Source organism: Penicillium lagena (genome assembly GCF_028827675.1).
Source record: "Penicillium lagena strain IBT 129212 chromosome Unknown utg000008l_segment0_segment0, whole genome shotgun sequence".
Lineage (NCBI taxonomy): Eukaryota > Fungi > Ascomycota > Eurotiomycetes > Eurotiales > Aspergillaceae > Penicillium > Penicillium lagena.
Window position 1 is genome coordinate 1,865,152 of NW_026623229.1, and position 13,777 is coordinate 1,878,928.

Sequence of the window (13,777 nt, forward strand, 5' to 3'; positions counted from 1 at the left end):
GCCAAATTGGGAAAAGAAACATGATGCCCAGCAGTTCAAAAAAATCAAATATGCGTTGGGTATAGACCATAAAAAAGCCACAAATAAAGGAGAAGAGTAAATCCCCCAAAAAAAACCGGGATGGAAGATGGATGCTCGGCTCTCGCCCGAACCAGCGGGGGAAAGTCCCGCATCTTCCTCCATCAGGGGTATGTTCGTGTATATAGACAACATTCACACCGGGCGCATAAACCGCCCGCAGCCATGGACGAGGGAACGGAAGTAGTTGCACAAGGCAAATCCCTGGTCCATCAATGATGATGATGACATGAAAAGTAGTATATGGGACATATATGAATGTCCATCGGGTCATCGCAAATAATCAGGCCGCTAAGCCGGAGTCAACCGTGGGGATTGAACCACAGGCAGAGAATTATTCGGCTCGGTCTCGTTTCAATTCGTAGGGGAAGAACGCAGCACGCATGGGACTCAGGGACGAGATCCCTTACCAGCCCTTCTTTCGTGCAAAGCGTTTGTTCAGAAGTGTCAGCACCTTCGAGACGTTGAACTGGACATACTCCAGATCAAGGTCCTCGAGGTTGTCCTTCTGCATCTCAAGGAGATCATCAAGCTTAAGATCGAGTTCCAGCAGTCCACGAGCCCGTCCTATTGAACCTTGTTAGTCTCTTCTTCCTCTCACACTTGATTGTCTGATCAGGACTCACCTTTGTAGTGTAGACTGATAACAAATGTCCCCGGCAATGGGCTCTTGAACATGAAGTAGATATTGGCCCGCCGGTTCTCTGGAACGTTGCTGCGACGAATGACGCCCTCCTTCTCCAGTTGCTGGTGAGTGAATTTGTACGGTCCCAACTCCTGTTTCTTCTGCTCTTTGGCAGTACTGCGCGACTTGCCCTCTGATTGGCTGCGCACGTTATGAAGATAGGACTTGTAGGTCTCCAGCTGGCCGACCAAATAGGTGTTGTGATCGCGAATGGTGGCGAACACGGACTCCAGCTGTCCGGTTTCCTCTACAACCTTTTCCTTCAGCGAACCAAGGTGTACCAACTCCTGCTCCACCTCATCCCGGAGCAGGCTGAATTCATCGGAGCGGTCAATCACGCCCATATCCTGCAGCTGACTCAGCAGTTCCATGGAGCGGATGCCCTTCCGGACCATCACGGCGTCGTTCTTCAGTGTGGCGGCAGCCTCGGCGATGCGATCCAGGCGAAGGGGCCGGCGGGCTACTGAGGAGTTGTGAGGTAGAGACCGGAGGATCTGGACAAAAGTAGACTTGGCCTCCATGAAAAACACTTCTTCCTGCGTGATGTCGAGGGCCGCCGTCAAGTCATCTAGAGCAGTCTCCCATCGGCTGAACAGCGGTACTGTGATGGTTCGGTTCTCCTTGCGAGGCAACTGTGCTGGTGCGGTGCCTAGCTCCTGCAGGAGCATGGACAGGTGCGAGTACTGGTCCTGGGCGAGCACCGAACTGTGCTTCTCCAAAAGGCTATGCATGGCGTACATCTCATTGAGAGTGATTTGCAGTTCAAGGTCTCGCTTCGACAGGGCCACGTAGTTGTCCATCTCCAGACTCTCATAGAAGTCCTGCACTTCACAAAGGTCGAGCAGGAACTTGTTTACCCGGTCTTTGTTCGACTCGATGAACGGCTGTAGGCTCGCCATGTAGGGCTCTTTGGCGTAGGATGGCTTGTTCGCCAGATTCTGGAGCATCTTGGCGATCAGGGTCAGGGTCCGACGGGGTTTGTCCGTGGGTGTAGCGTCGATCAGCATGTATGAGCGCGGGGTGACAATGGCGGGGTTGATGAATCGCAGGAAGAAGAATCCACCGATCAGGGTACAGATTGTTTGGTCCTGGGCGTCGGGATACTTGCGGCGGGAAAGACTGCGAATCTGCTTGCAGATCCAGCGGAGCCCGTAGGGAGTCTCATGGACGGAATCGATAATGGTGGTGAGAAAGCCATTTGCAATGTCCGTCAACATCTTCAGACGCGGCGCAATGATGGCCTGCACCTGTTCATTTGCGGCTGCATCCTCGGCGGTCACCGACCGGGCCAGGTAGTCCGGCAAAGAACCAGTCTCCTCCTCAATCTGCTTGACCATGCTCTCATAGACCTTCAGAGGGTTAATCTCCAAGTCCACATCGCGCAGCTCGATCAACGAGTTGATCTGGTCCGCCAAAACCTGCTTCAAGTAACTCTGGCCGGGACCACGACGTGTGTAGGTGGTCATCATCCGCGAGACCGGGGTGTTCTGGCGCAGCAGGGACGAGTATTCCGGGGTATTGTCAAACTGATATGTGAGGACGGATTGGAACATGGTGAGCAGCAGGTGTTCCTCGCGACTCTCGTACTGGTTTCCGTAGATGGTGAACATGACGGTCTGCAGGAGCGAATCGATTTCGGCCATTGTAACCAGGCGGCAGAGGTGAGCAATGTGGCGGGGCTCCGACTGAAGGAGGAAAAGGAGGTTGCCGTACTTCTGAGTGCGATCGTCGTTCGGGAAAAACCCTTCTTGAGGATCGATCGCATCGTCGAGGTGACTGGCGACTTCATTTTGCTATGGGGGAATGTGAGTCAGTAATAAATCTCCACAACTTTGTGTGAATTCGGATCTTACCTCCTCCTGAGCCATCCGATTTTGAATCAGCAGCGCTATCCGAGAATCCAGGTATCGCACATCTTTCTCCAGGACGAAGTTCTTCTTGGATTGCGAAGAAATCTTGCTCTTCAAATCGCGCAGGTGCTTTTGTGCTGTTCGTGCATGTCAGTCAGTACTCACAAATCAGAAAAAGCGAGCGACGCACCTCGTGCCAAATCATCAGAAATCTCCAAGTCCCTGTCCTTGGCGGACATGGACAGGTACAACGCGGTGACCGACATCCGCTTGGATTGGCGGAGCGACCGAGTATCGTGGGTCGACATGGTGTTCTGTCGGGCGACGGGCTGAAACGAGGACGAGGACGAGGACGAGGCTCGGGATGCTCTCGATGCAGGCTGTAGCATCGTCGCAACGGACATTGTGGGAACGGGCGACCGGTGATCGCCTGTGGGTTATATTGCGCGCACCGTCGACGACCGAGAGAGAGACCCGATGTCAATGGTGGCGGGCGCGCGAGACGTGGGAGAGTGTGAGGGGGGAGGAGGGTTGGGAAATCCTAGCAGGCTCCTGATGCGTCGGTATCGTGGATCGGAATGCGCAGAGGCAGAACGGCGGTGAAATTCGAGTTGAGGAGCCGAGTAGATCAGGCACCCAGGGGTTGAAAAGAAAGTTCTTGGTCGACCACGGAAAGGGCAGCGGAAAACCAGACGGGCGAACGGAGCCGAGACACGAGGCAGAATTAGGCGACCGCAGGGGGAAGCCGACCGTGTTGTGGTCAGGAGTTCAAGCCTGAGCGACAGAGGGAGAGAGAGTGGTGGTGGTGGTGAGGGAAGGGAGAAAAGGGAGGAAAGAGAGAAGCGGAAGCCGAATAGAAGAGGGGGAGGGGGAGAGAGAGGGATGGGCTAAGTGGATGCAGCGGTGGAGCAGGTCAATCATGATTGATTTGCCTGAATTAGTTAACTATGTACTCACGACGATGCTCACTATGCTTCTTTTCGCTGGGCGAATAATGCAAGGGGACTGGTTTACCCCTGGCCCAGTGCGCTTTTTGCCACTCGGATATCCTCCGGAGCGACTGATACGGGTTGATGTATACCGGCTACGACAGGTACGACTCACCGCACTCTGCAATGACACGGCCCTCACCATTGATTGACCTACGGACCGTCTGTCACGGATGAATGATTCACGATAGACCACCTCGCGGTACCTGCGTCAACGGCCATCGCACTGACTCCTCCCCAAGTGGGCCGAGATGGTCAGTTACTTGTTTCGGGGCTAAGACATCCACGAGACTGCTCAGGTGGTGGTTTCAGGTTGAGTTCCCGATGTGGTGCTCCCTCTTCCCGTGAACCAACCCGGATGTCTCAGTAGTTAGTTCACTAATGCCCACGCTTGCTATGCAGCAGATCCCGAATTCTCGTACCCGCCATTTCCGCCCGACTGGCATGCGCAACCGGTTGGGACCTGGCGGCGGTCCGAGCTTTCATTTTGGTTTCCTTCGGACCCAGAGTTTCTTGCTCCCTCCGTCGTGAGTTGGGCACTCGCCTGCCATGCGGGGATAGACGCGCTGGGCATGTTTTCTTTTTCTTTTTTTTTTTTTGCTTTTGTTGTCTCCATTCCATCTGGCTCTCCCGCTCAGGGGTAAATGCGCAGCAGAGTGGATCCGGTGGGACTCGGAATGTTGTTTTTTCTGTGGAGAGAACGAACGAACCCATGCATGCTGCCCCTGAACGGGTGCATGTCGAGCCTACTGACCATCCATCCTGGCATTGACTACTGAGTAGTACCTCACGATTATTCCTGGCGATGCCCATGAAACGCGCCAGGAGGAATTGCAGATCGGACCTCAATCAATTTATCAGCGAAATTGGGCTCGGCCGATCGACAGCGATTACCACATTGTCATCACCAGCGGGCGAATGACCTTTGCCCGTTTTGTCGAAGATCCCAAGGAAGTGTATTCGGCCGCCGTCGAACCTTACATTCTCGCTTTTGGCGGGGGAGTCATGGCCCATGCGGCGATTGTAATCATCATCATCATCATGTCGGGTGATCGCGTCCCTAATATGTAGTAACTAATCCTGGTCTAGTTTCCCCATTCCGCGCTGCGCTACGAGGGCACTAGCGACGCGCGAACGACGGCGGGATGATGCATGCAAGCGCAGGCGACGGCCGAGTCGATGTCGATGCAACGGGGCAGAGATCCTAGACTCTTCCGGGCGATTTTTAGCGGGGGGAGTTTAGTTAGTTACTTACGTAGGTAGCTCTGACGAGGATCTGGCTGGTATGCACAGACCAAGACAAGGTTAAACGAGCTAGAAGTGTTGGTTCGGATGCAATTGATCATGCAGGATTCTTCAGAGGCGCAGAGGGGTTACAATGCATAATGCAATGCATATGTGTTGAAGATAGTTTAACTCGTGTCATTGACTCTTGGTTTTATTGTGCATGTAGCAATCCTAGTGCGTGTTGGCGCAATAGTTATGAAATCCTACATAACGACTATAGGTCTCCGGGGGTTCGTCATAGCGCCAGGGTATAGACAAGGGTCAATGGATCTATGATCACAGTCATGGGTAACTATAGCTGCAATAATGTTAGCATGAAGAAAGAAGTAGAAGACTTCCTCGCAGAGACTGATTGCAAGCTAATAAGAACCTAGGTTCACAAACTGCCTTCAAGACCCGCCAGTTTATGATTTGTGCCACTCTCAATATAAATACCTGCCATGTGGCTGTACTGCCACAGATGACGGGTCTTTCGTTTGGAGACTCAACAGTCATAGCGTAAAATCAAACCACCACCACCTATACGAGAGAGCACTGTTGAGCCGCCGCTGCCATAGGAACTACTGTAGACCGCTACGCGTTGTGCATACAGATGTCTTGGTCGGATTCTGGAATAAAACGGACTAACTGCCATAAGGATGTTTTGATTCAAGAATAAACTAGACTGAGGAGCTATATATATATCCACCAGCATCTCTCTCAGAAAACCATACTAAACACCACTGATGAGTGACTTTAGGAATCACTCGTAACCACTGATAATATTCATCAAAAACTGACCAAAGCACCCTTCCAACAAGCCGACGGACTCGGACTCGGAGTTGGACTCGGACTCGGGCTCGGGCTCGGATACGGATACAGAAGGCAAAGAGCTCCCGCCTAACGCAGATAGAGTGTCTAGATCCCATTATGTGTACGGTCTAGCAGACTCGCTCACCTTCGACATAATTTCTAAAATATGAACTGAAACAGACCCAAGTCACTCTAAGCCCTGCGGACCGCTCATCCTGTATGTATATCGTGAAATTCCAGTTGTAGGGCTACCGACGTACTCCGTACCTGATCTCTATTAAAGCGAGCCGTGTGCTGGCTTCCCCGTCTAACAAGCTATTCACCGCATCCAGTAACCCCACATCTCACTATCAAGCCGCATCTAAAAATACCTTTAGAGGCTGGACGCCTCTCCAATCGACGATCTTAATCGCTGCCTGAGTCCGAGCCAATAAGCGCACTCTCTCTGGCCGCAGCCCCACGAAGAGGCGCCCGACTTTCGATGAGATTGAATTACATCCAGTGCTTTTTGTTGGTTGTAGCTGTTTCAGTCTTGTTGGATGTACATGTGTAGCACCCTCTCGTTGCATTGCCGGTGTTACTCGGCTCGGCAATGCGGTGGACATAGCCTCATCCGTATGTCTCTGTGCCTGTTTTTAGAGATTGTATAGAAATTTGCAGAACGCCTAGTGCAGTGAAAAAGATATAAAGGGGAATGTATGCAATGCCCTTCAGGTTAAATATCATCAACATCAACGTCCTCTTCAATCAATCTTCTCAGAACCATCGTCTCAAACAAAACAAAGCAAAGCCATCACTCGCTCAAGTCCAACTGAACAACATCATCATCATTCAAAATGAAGTTCACCACGATCTCCGCCCTCTTCCTCGCCACTGGCTCTACCCTTGCCGCTCCCAGCAGCATGAAGCGCACAACCGCCTTCAAGCCGATAATCATCCAGAACTGGTCCGCCGAGAACTACTCGAACTTCAACCGGGGCACGATGGTCTTCACCGTGAACGACCCCAACGCGAACACCAGCACCGATTGTGCTGTTACCTGGTAAGTACTGTCTTTCTTTTCATCTTCGTATCTACATATATCCACATGTACGAACGAATAAACACCAGACTAACATGCATGCCTGATCTAGGGAATATGGCCTGGATCCCTCCAAGAGCACGATGGTCAAGTGCAATGACGACACCTACGAATTCGGTTTCCTTGGCCCCATTACCTCGATCGATAACTTCTCTCTCAAGGTGGCTCGCTCGGACGGAACCTGGAGCGGACAGTATTCGGTTAACTCGAAGGGCGAGGACTGGGAGTGCAAGGACTTTGCTCATGGTGCTTTCTCAGAGAAGTGTGACTGGGTTGGGGCTTTGGATCTCCCCGTTATTCCTCCGAGTGCCTCGTAATTTCTTTTGACCTAAATGGGGTCCTTTTCAATTTTTCTTTTCTTTCTGGCATTCGTTCATACTGGAACACACTGTGAAGTTGGGTATAGATATGGATTACACGCTCCTTTTTTGTTATGCATGGTGATGAGGATAGATACATTCCTTTGATACAGTGATAAACTAATACATGATATGGTCTATTTGAATAACTTTTCATCTTGATGATAGTAGTAGCTCTCTTATCATTTCTTTATATCATACAGGCATCAAGAGTGAAACCCTAATCCTCCTACACTTGAATGGGAGGTATCGCTATGCTCGGAAAAGACCAAAACCCAAAACACCGGAGATGCTTTAAAGACCCAGAGATGGAACAACTAGCGCCAGGACGCTCGGAGATTTGAATCTATTCGCGGAACGTGTGCGATTTGCCTTGAATCTCCCGATTCTGCTTCCGCGCGCCCGAAGGAGCATCCATCGCCTTGGCGTATGGGTTGAAATGCTTCTTCTGTCGCCTGCTGGGCAACTGAGCAGGTGCAGCGTTAAAGACTGACTCCGCTGCGCCATAGTCGAAAGGGATCTCTTCGTTCTCGGGCTGGGAATCCGTCTGCGCAGACTTCTTGGACTTCTTGTCCTTGTGCGATTTCTTGCGCCGCTTCTCCGTGGATTCGGGCTCGTTGCCCGACTCCACCAGTAGCTCGTCTGGTGTCGAGGCAGCTTGCTCGGTCGGTTCAGCGGGTGCAGCCTTTCGCTTGCGTGGGCCGCCGAGTTCCTTAACAGTGAAGATTTTCGGTTCTTCAGGGGCGGGAGCAGGTATAGTCGGTGGAGGGGGTTTGGCAGTCGTGCTCAGTTTCTCACGCGCTTGTGACACGGTCGAAGGCATGGGCGGTAGGGGAAGAGAAAGTCGGAGAGCTTCGGCCGCTGCAACAAGCGAGTATGTCGGCGGAGCAGGTGATTCGTATGCTTCAAGGACATTGCCCCAAAACTGGGACGTCTCGTAGCGCTCGGCAGCAGGAAAATCGGTGCTCTCTGGCTGAAGAACTGCTGCTACAGCTTTCGCTAGAGGTTTCGGCGGTGGCGCCACGTCGCGCCATTCCGGACCATTAGCACCTTCGCTTTTCGCTTTCTTGATCACTTCGAGGAGGTCATGAGCTCGCTCCTTCGTGATGGGCGTCACAGGTGACAGAGTCCGGAGTAAGACGCCCATGTCGAGCGGCATGGTTTGGGCCAGTTTGAAGAGCATATGTTTGGGAAACACGCACTGCCAGCCTTCATCCTCAGCTCGCGCCACCTCATCACGCCACTGGTGAACAGCCTTGAAAACGGCAAACTGTTCCTTGGGCAGGACTCCGGGGTTGCGTGACAGTTGATCGTACCAACCGCCTGGACCCAGTCCATTTGCCGCATCATACACCGGCCGCTCGTACCGTTGTAGCGCCTCAATTTTGGAGCGCTCCAGCACGTAATCGATGTGGTTAGCGGCCTTGGTCGAGGACTCGACAAGTTCGTTGCGTAGAATATCGTAAATGTAGAGGAGATAGTGTGTATCCGAGCGGGCATAGTCGAACATAGCATCTGGAAGCGGGCGAACCCGCCAATCGGCCATCTGGTAGCGCTTATCGGCCTCAAAGTTGACCAGCTTCTGCAAAAGGACCTTTAGACTTCGCTTCGGCCAACCCAGCGCAGATACCGCGTGGAAAGTATCGAAGAGCCCGACAATATACAGGCCCAGATCGCGCTGCAGCCAGATGATATCCATGGTTGATCCGTGCAGGACCTTGAGGATGTTCGGGTCCGCAAAGACCTCGTTGAGCATCTGGAGCTCTTCCCGCCACGGCTGCAAGGTATCCACCACCCAGTCCTTGTCGCGAGTGCTGATCTGCATCAGCGAGGTAAGTCCATGGTAGGAGTGCACGTCGTGATGTTCCAGATCAATCGCAATTTCCTTCGCCTTCTTGAGCTCGCCAAGCATCTCCTTGGCTCCCTCCAGCGTATTGACAAACGTAGCCGTCGTACTTTCAAAGGGAAGGTAGTTAATCGGAGGAGAGACCTCGTAGACCGATTTCGGGTACTTCGCAGCGCGGATCTCAGCCTCATACGGGGAGGGATACCCCGTCTTGCCATCAAGCTCGCGAGTTTGTAGCGATTCATCCAGCGGGACAATTGCATGCGGCTTTGTTTTGAGCAGAGGCCGGAAGGGACCGAGATCGGAGTTATCGGGCTTGTGGTCGAATAGCAGTTGGGGTTTGGGGATCTTGGACGGGCCATAGTCGTAGATGGTGGGGAATTTCTGCGGCGGTTTCTTCACGGGGGCCTGTTCTTCTTGCGAGGGGCTCAACTTCTTGATCACTCCGGTGAATTCATCCAAGCAGGCGTCCGCTTTCTCCAGCAGCGCGTCGATCACATCCACCACGCCGCGCCAATTGTCCTCGACCGATTCTTCATTGTGGAGGGACGGAGCGGAAAGGTCGGTTCCGGCAATTGCAGCTTTGAGGACCGAGGAGGTCAAGGAAAGGATGCGTTCGCTCTGTTCGTCGAGCGACTCGGAAAGCTCAGCGCTGGAGGTGCGGTAGAAGTTCAGGTCTTCGGACGAGAGCTGTCCGACGGTGCGGGTTACCTGGACCAGAGACGATGACAGTCTGTCCTGGAAGGAAGTGAACCCTCCAGCTGAATCCATGCTGTAACTTGGGTAGTTTGTAGTTTGTAGTTGAGCTTGAATGAAACTGAACGGCAAAAAAAGTCACCCGGATAAACTGATGACCCGGGCACCTCAAGACTATTCACATGACTCCACTGCTCTCTTCAACTACCTCACACTCCCTGTCTCTTTAGCTGTCGGCAGAATGGCTGCTTCCATTGCTCCAGAATGCAACGATATCAAAGAGTGAGTCAGATCAGATTCCCTGGCTTCGACTACACGACTTGGACAAACGAGCAGCTCCAAAGATAGCTGGCAGCTGAACGCAAAGGCTAACCACGACATCCGATACAGGAAATATGACACCTGCTTCCTAAAATGGTACAGCGAGAGTAGGTATATATCTCAACAATTCATGAAGCAGTATAGCTAACTATGTGCTAGAGTACCTTCGTGGCAACACATCATCCAACGACTGCGAAGAACTCTTCACCAAGTACAAGTCTTGTCTAAATGTAAGCTCTTGTCTTGCGCTTTGCCAAGAAGCAAAAGAAAGAAAAATCTAGAAAAGAATCTGCGGCTAACTTAGGAATGATTGTGGCGAGAATAGAAATCTCTAAAGGAGAGAGGCATCGAATCGATGCTAGATGATGCCCGGAAGAGTAGTAGCGAGACGGACTCGGAGTTTCTCAAGAAGTCCTAGTCTAGTCTGCTCCTTTTTTCGTCTCCTGCGAGGCATGTTACAATGAGCGAGTACATGACCGCGCTTTGAATTCGTCTAGTTGGTTTCAGCGATGACGAGCATTTCCCATGGGTTGACTGACTCCATGGGTGGGCGTTTGGATTTGGCTTCATTTACTGTGTATATACTACATCTCATCTCTGTCTGCATAGACCGATCTCTCCTTTCTGCTTGGACATCTTCTACCACTTGAGTTGTTATTTGGGGGCAAAAATAAAGGACTATACCTGGGTCTGGATGGTTGTACAAACTTCCGATTTAAACACGTTATAGCACGGCCAGGATATGGACAAAGAAGATTGGTTGAGATATAAAAAAATTAATATATTGATTGGGAAATGCTCAATTAACCATCTCGGTTAAGCATTCTATACGAGCACTATATACCAGGAGACAAAGCGGCATCAGCGATGACCTCGTCTCCTCAGATCGCTCTGAACGAAATTCGCGGGCAGTTTGGGCACAGGACTGCCCAAGGATCCGATACCTCCTCCCATCGAGCCGGCTGCGCCGCCACCGCTGCTGCCTTTCTTGGGCTGGGTCAGAAGCGCCCATACCTCGGCCATACCTGCGCGGCGCGCGGGAAGCATGCTATACTGCATGCTGTACAGATTGCGGCGGTGAATCGGCGGAACGAAACGGCCGGTGACGAGGCAGAAGATGACCTGTGGTGCGAGGTAGTGCTTTCGGAGTCGATGACCTAGCTGGAAGTATTGGTCGAACATGGCCCGTAGCGGCAGGGGGACGGACTAGATAGATGTTAGTCAGTGCGTGCGGTGGGACATCGGATTATAGAGGTGTATACCTCGAGATGGATGTAGGAAGCCCGGACGGATGATTCAGAGGCTGGGGCATGCTTTTCAGGCTCGTCTCGAAGCTCAAATCGGATACCACCTGGCAGGCGCCGTGAATCCTTCACTCGCAGCATCAGTGCGAAGAGTGGGAAATGGTTCAGGAACGCAAGACAGGTGTCAAACGCCGCTTTCATGGAGATGATCAACATCCGAGCCGATGCAAAAGTCAGGTAGAAAACGACGACGGTAGGTAGAAGGAAGAACAGGACGGTGAATAGGATGGTGCCGAGCAGTAGCTGGTCGAGGTCGTAATCGCATGAGTCAATTCGGTTGCGCAAGACATTACGCTTTTTGCCGCGGAAAAGATGGAACAGAGAGATGATGATCGTGAGCTGCCAATTGAAGATGCGGGCGGAGGCAATATAGAAGGAGTAAATGTGGATGGTTAGGATGGAAAGCAAGTCGGAAAATACTGCAATGGGCATGCTGGCTCCGGCGAAGCTGGAGCACCCGACAACGTAGATCAGGTGAGGTAGATAAGGTTGTAGGTTGGCAATGCAAGCTAGATCCACGAATATTTAGCACTGAGAGCAAAAGGAAGATTAAGATGTACTCACCCGCCCAGTTCTCGATGACCCACAGGAACAAGTCACCCAGGAAAGCTGCAAGTTCGTTGTTCAATTTCAGACCGGCTGGCCAGTCCATCAACCACGAGATCGTGCGCTGAAGCCCTTCAACAGTCCAGCCGGTAAGAACGGTATTGATTTGAGAAGCCACCCAGTTCGCGTTGTCAATGATATAAGACCCAAGAGCGATCCCAATAATCACATCATTGGCAACGAGCCACAAGCTATTGTAGAATCGAATATAATCCGGGTGGCTTGTAGTGACACTCTCCCAGTTATCCTTTCTCTGGCGAAGCTTGGTGTATTGGATCGGCCAGTAACAGAACTGTTGCAGTCGTATATCGACCTGCTGCGCTGTCGCCGAGATGTCCTTCAGAGCAGCAGCATCAGGCCGCGCCCGCCATTCGAGGACCTGCAGGACAATCTCTGCGACAGATCGGTGCCCTACGAGACCAATGACAAAGAATCTTGTGATGACGGGCCAGATCCATTGCCAGCAAATGTGGGCCACGAAGAGGACAAAAAAACCCCACAGGGTAGTTGCGGATTCCACCACGCGTTCGCCGACACTCATACTCCTCTTGGCCCGGATACCAATGAGGTGGCTATTCTTGTGCATGAGCTGTCCCATCTCATAGGCGCAGTTGACTTGGTTGACAATGAGCGGGAGGGCCTGTTCCTTCTGTGACGGAATATGCTTGACCACTGTATGGAGTTTCAACTTCTCGACTAGCACCTCGGACCGGCTCTTCTCGCTCTCTTCCTCGGATTCAATCTTGCTGACAACCGGACCCCATCTTTTCGCCGTAGCTGCCTTATCACCCAAAGCGAGGGAAATGGGCTCGAGAGACATGTACTCCATTCGCTTGGGATGGGGACGATGGAACATGATAACCTGAACAGACAAATTCGCCTCTGGGGGACAGAAGATCCGCGGAGCCTTGGATGGCAGATGAGTGGTCACATAGAGATGGGAGGGGCTAAACGCAGTTGGCGCATCAGGCGAATTTGTCGACCCGAGGACGTGCATCTGAGACCGACCACAGAGATTGAAGATACGCACAATAGGGTGCGGACTATTTCGAAAGAGAATGCCGGCACGAAGCGCATTGTCGACATTGCGCGGCTCAACATCTTCGAGCACCGTGAGCACAAAAAGATCAAGCTCCGAATTCCGCCATCCGATAATCACCCCTGGCGACGAAGATCGCGGGAGATCATACGGCCAGAACACCCGCAGCAGTCCATCGCTCATGAGCATGTTGTCATCCTCCCGCGCAGTATTAGAACGAACCACGCCGGCGCAATTGTTCCCGAGCCGAGACGCCGAAATTTACGTGTCGCGGGTGCTAGCATATCACAGAAACCGTCAGCGAAACGCATGGTCACTCGAAGATGGTAATGGTGGTGTTGGAAGCTCACCAACTTGCCCTCCTTCGCCGCAAGGTGGTTGATAGGCAGAACGAGCAGGAAGAAGAAGACGGAGAGGAAGAGGAATCCCTTCGCGGTGCGTGTCTATCAAAACATATATCAGTCATGCCAACACAAAACACAACTGGCAATGGCACTAAGATGGGTGTAGTCAAGCTGGCAGAGAGGTGGGCGGGAGACACGACCAGCAAGACGCGAACACCGACCCGAACAAGAAAAATAAAAGAACACCTACCACGACGCCGTGATCCCACGCAAAGATAGCTAATTCGTAGAGCCGGGTAACAAGATCCCACCTGGCAGTGGTGTAGCCCGCGACGAAGATCCCAAGGGTGAGGATGGAAAAGGGGTGCATGAATTCAAGGTCGCTCAGCGGTCCACTTTCTAGCTGGGCATAGCTGGGAATTGAGATTGTTTCGGGGGGGACTATTTCGGAGGGGCTTGTCAATCCGGTGCGATGAGGTAGGTAGGTAGTAGGTAAACGA

At 52.2% G+C, this 13,777-nt stretch overlaps 7 protein-coding genes across 7 annotated transcripts; 3 read left to right on the forward strand and 4 right to left on the reverse strand.

The window, feature by feature from the left end:
- Window positions 1-484: 484 nt before the first annotated feature.
- N7510_011361 (Ras GTPase activating protein IRA2) lies at window positions 485-3,017 on the reverse strand (the record flags this gene model as incomplete). The annotated part of the gene is made up of 4 exons (XM_056983286.1): window positions 485-645; window positions 705-2,556; window positions 2,617-2,750; window positions 2,804-3,017. The coding sequence occupies 4 exons, from the start codon at window positions 3,015-3,017 to the stop codon at window positions 485-487; spliced, it is 2,361 nt and encodes a 786-aa protein (XP_056828780.1).
- A 979-nt stretch (window positions 3,018-3,996) lies between these two features.
- On the reverse strand, window positions 3,997-4,176 carry N7510_011362 (uncharacterized protein; the record flags this gene model as incomplete). The annotated part of the gene is made up of 1 exon (XM_056983287.1): window positions 3,997-4,176. One exon carries the CDS (start codon window positions 4,174-4,176, stop codon window positions 3,997-3,999), a length of 180 nt encoding a protein of 59 aa, XP_056828781.1.
- Window positions 4,177-4,314: 138 nt separating this feature from the next.
- On the forward strand, window positions 4,315-4,673 carry N7510_011363 (uncharacterized protein; the record flags this gene model as incomplete). The annotated part of the gene is made up of 2 exons (XM_056983288.1): window positions 4,315-4,335; window positions 4,386-4,673. The coding sequence occupies 2 exons, from the start codon at window positions 4,315-4,317 to the stop codon at window positions 4,671-4,673; spliced, it is 309 nt and encodes a 102-aa protein (XP_056828782.1).
- A 1,844-nt stretch (window positions 4,674-6,517) lies between these two features.
- Window positions 6,518-7,079, forward strand: N7510_011364 (uncharacterized protein; the record flags this gene model as incomplete). Its single annotated transcript, XM_056983289.1, has 2 exons — window positions 6,518-6,723; window positions 6,815-7,079. 2 exons carry the CDS (start codon window positions 6,518-6,520, stop codon window positions 7,077-7,079), a joined length of 471 nt encoding a protein of 156 aa, XP_056828783.1.
- Window positions 7,080-7,467: 388 nt separating this feature from the next.
- Window positions 7,468-9,738, reverse strand: N7510_011365 (exosome nuclease subunit RRP6; the record flags this gene model as incomplete). Its single annotated transcript, XM_056983290.1, has 1 exon — window positions 7,468-9,738. One exon carries the CDS (start codon window positions 9,736-9,738, stop codon window positions 7,468-7,470), a length of 2,271 nt encoding a protein of 756 aa, XP_056828784.1.
- Window positions 9,739-9,904: 166 nt separating this feature from the next.
- N7510_011366 (uncharacterized protein) lies at window positions 9,905-10,402 on the forward strand (the record flags this gene model as incomplete). The annotated part of the gene is made up of 4 exons (XM_056983291.1): window positions 9,905-9,945; window positions 10,000-10,091; window positions 10,144-10,214; window positions 10,310-10,402. 4 exons carry the CDS (start codon window positions 9,905-9,907, stop codon window positions 10,400-10,402), a joined length of 297 nt encoding a protein of 98 aa, XP_056828785.1.
- Window positions 10,403-10,845: 443 nt separating this feature from the next.
- On the reverse strand, window positions 10,846-13,647 carry N7510_011367 (phosphatidylinositol N-acetylglucosaminyltransferase; the record flags this gene model as incomplete). Its single annotated transcript, XM_056983292.1, has 5 exons — window positions 10,846-11,190; window positions 11,247-11,797; window positions 11,853-13,131; window positions 13,284-13,376; window positions 13,528-13,647. The coding sequence occupies 5 exons, from the start codon at window positions 13,645-13,647 to the stop codon at window positions 10,846-10,848; spliced, it is 2,388 nt and encodes a 795-aa protein (XP_056828786.1).
- Window positions 13,648-13,777: the final 130 nt, after the last annotated feature.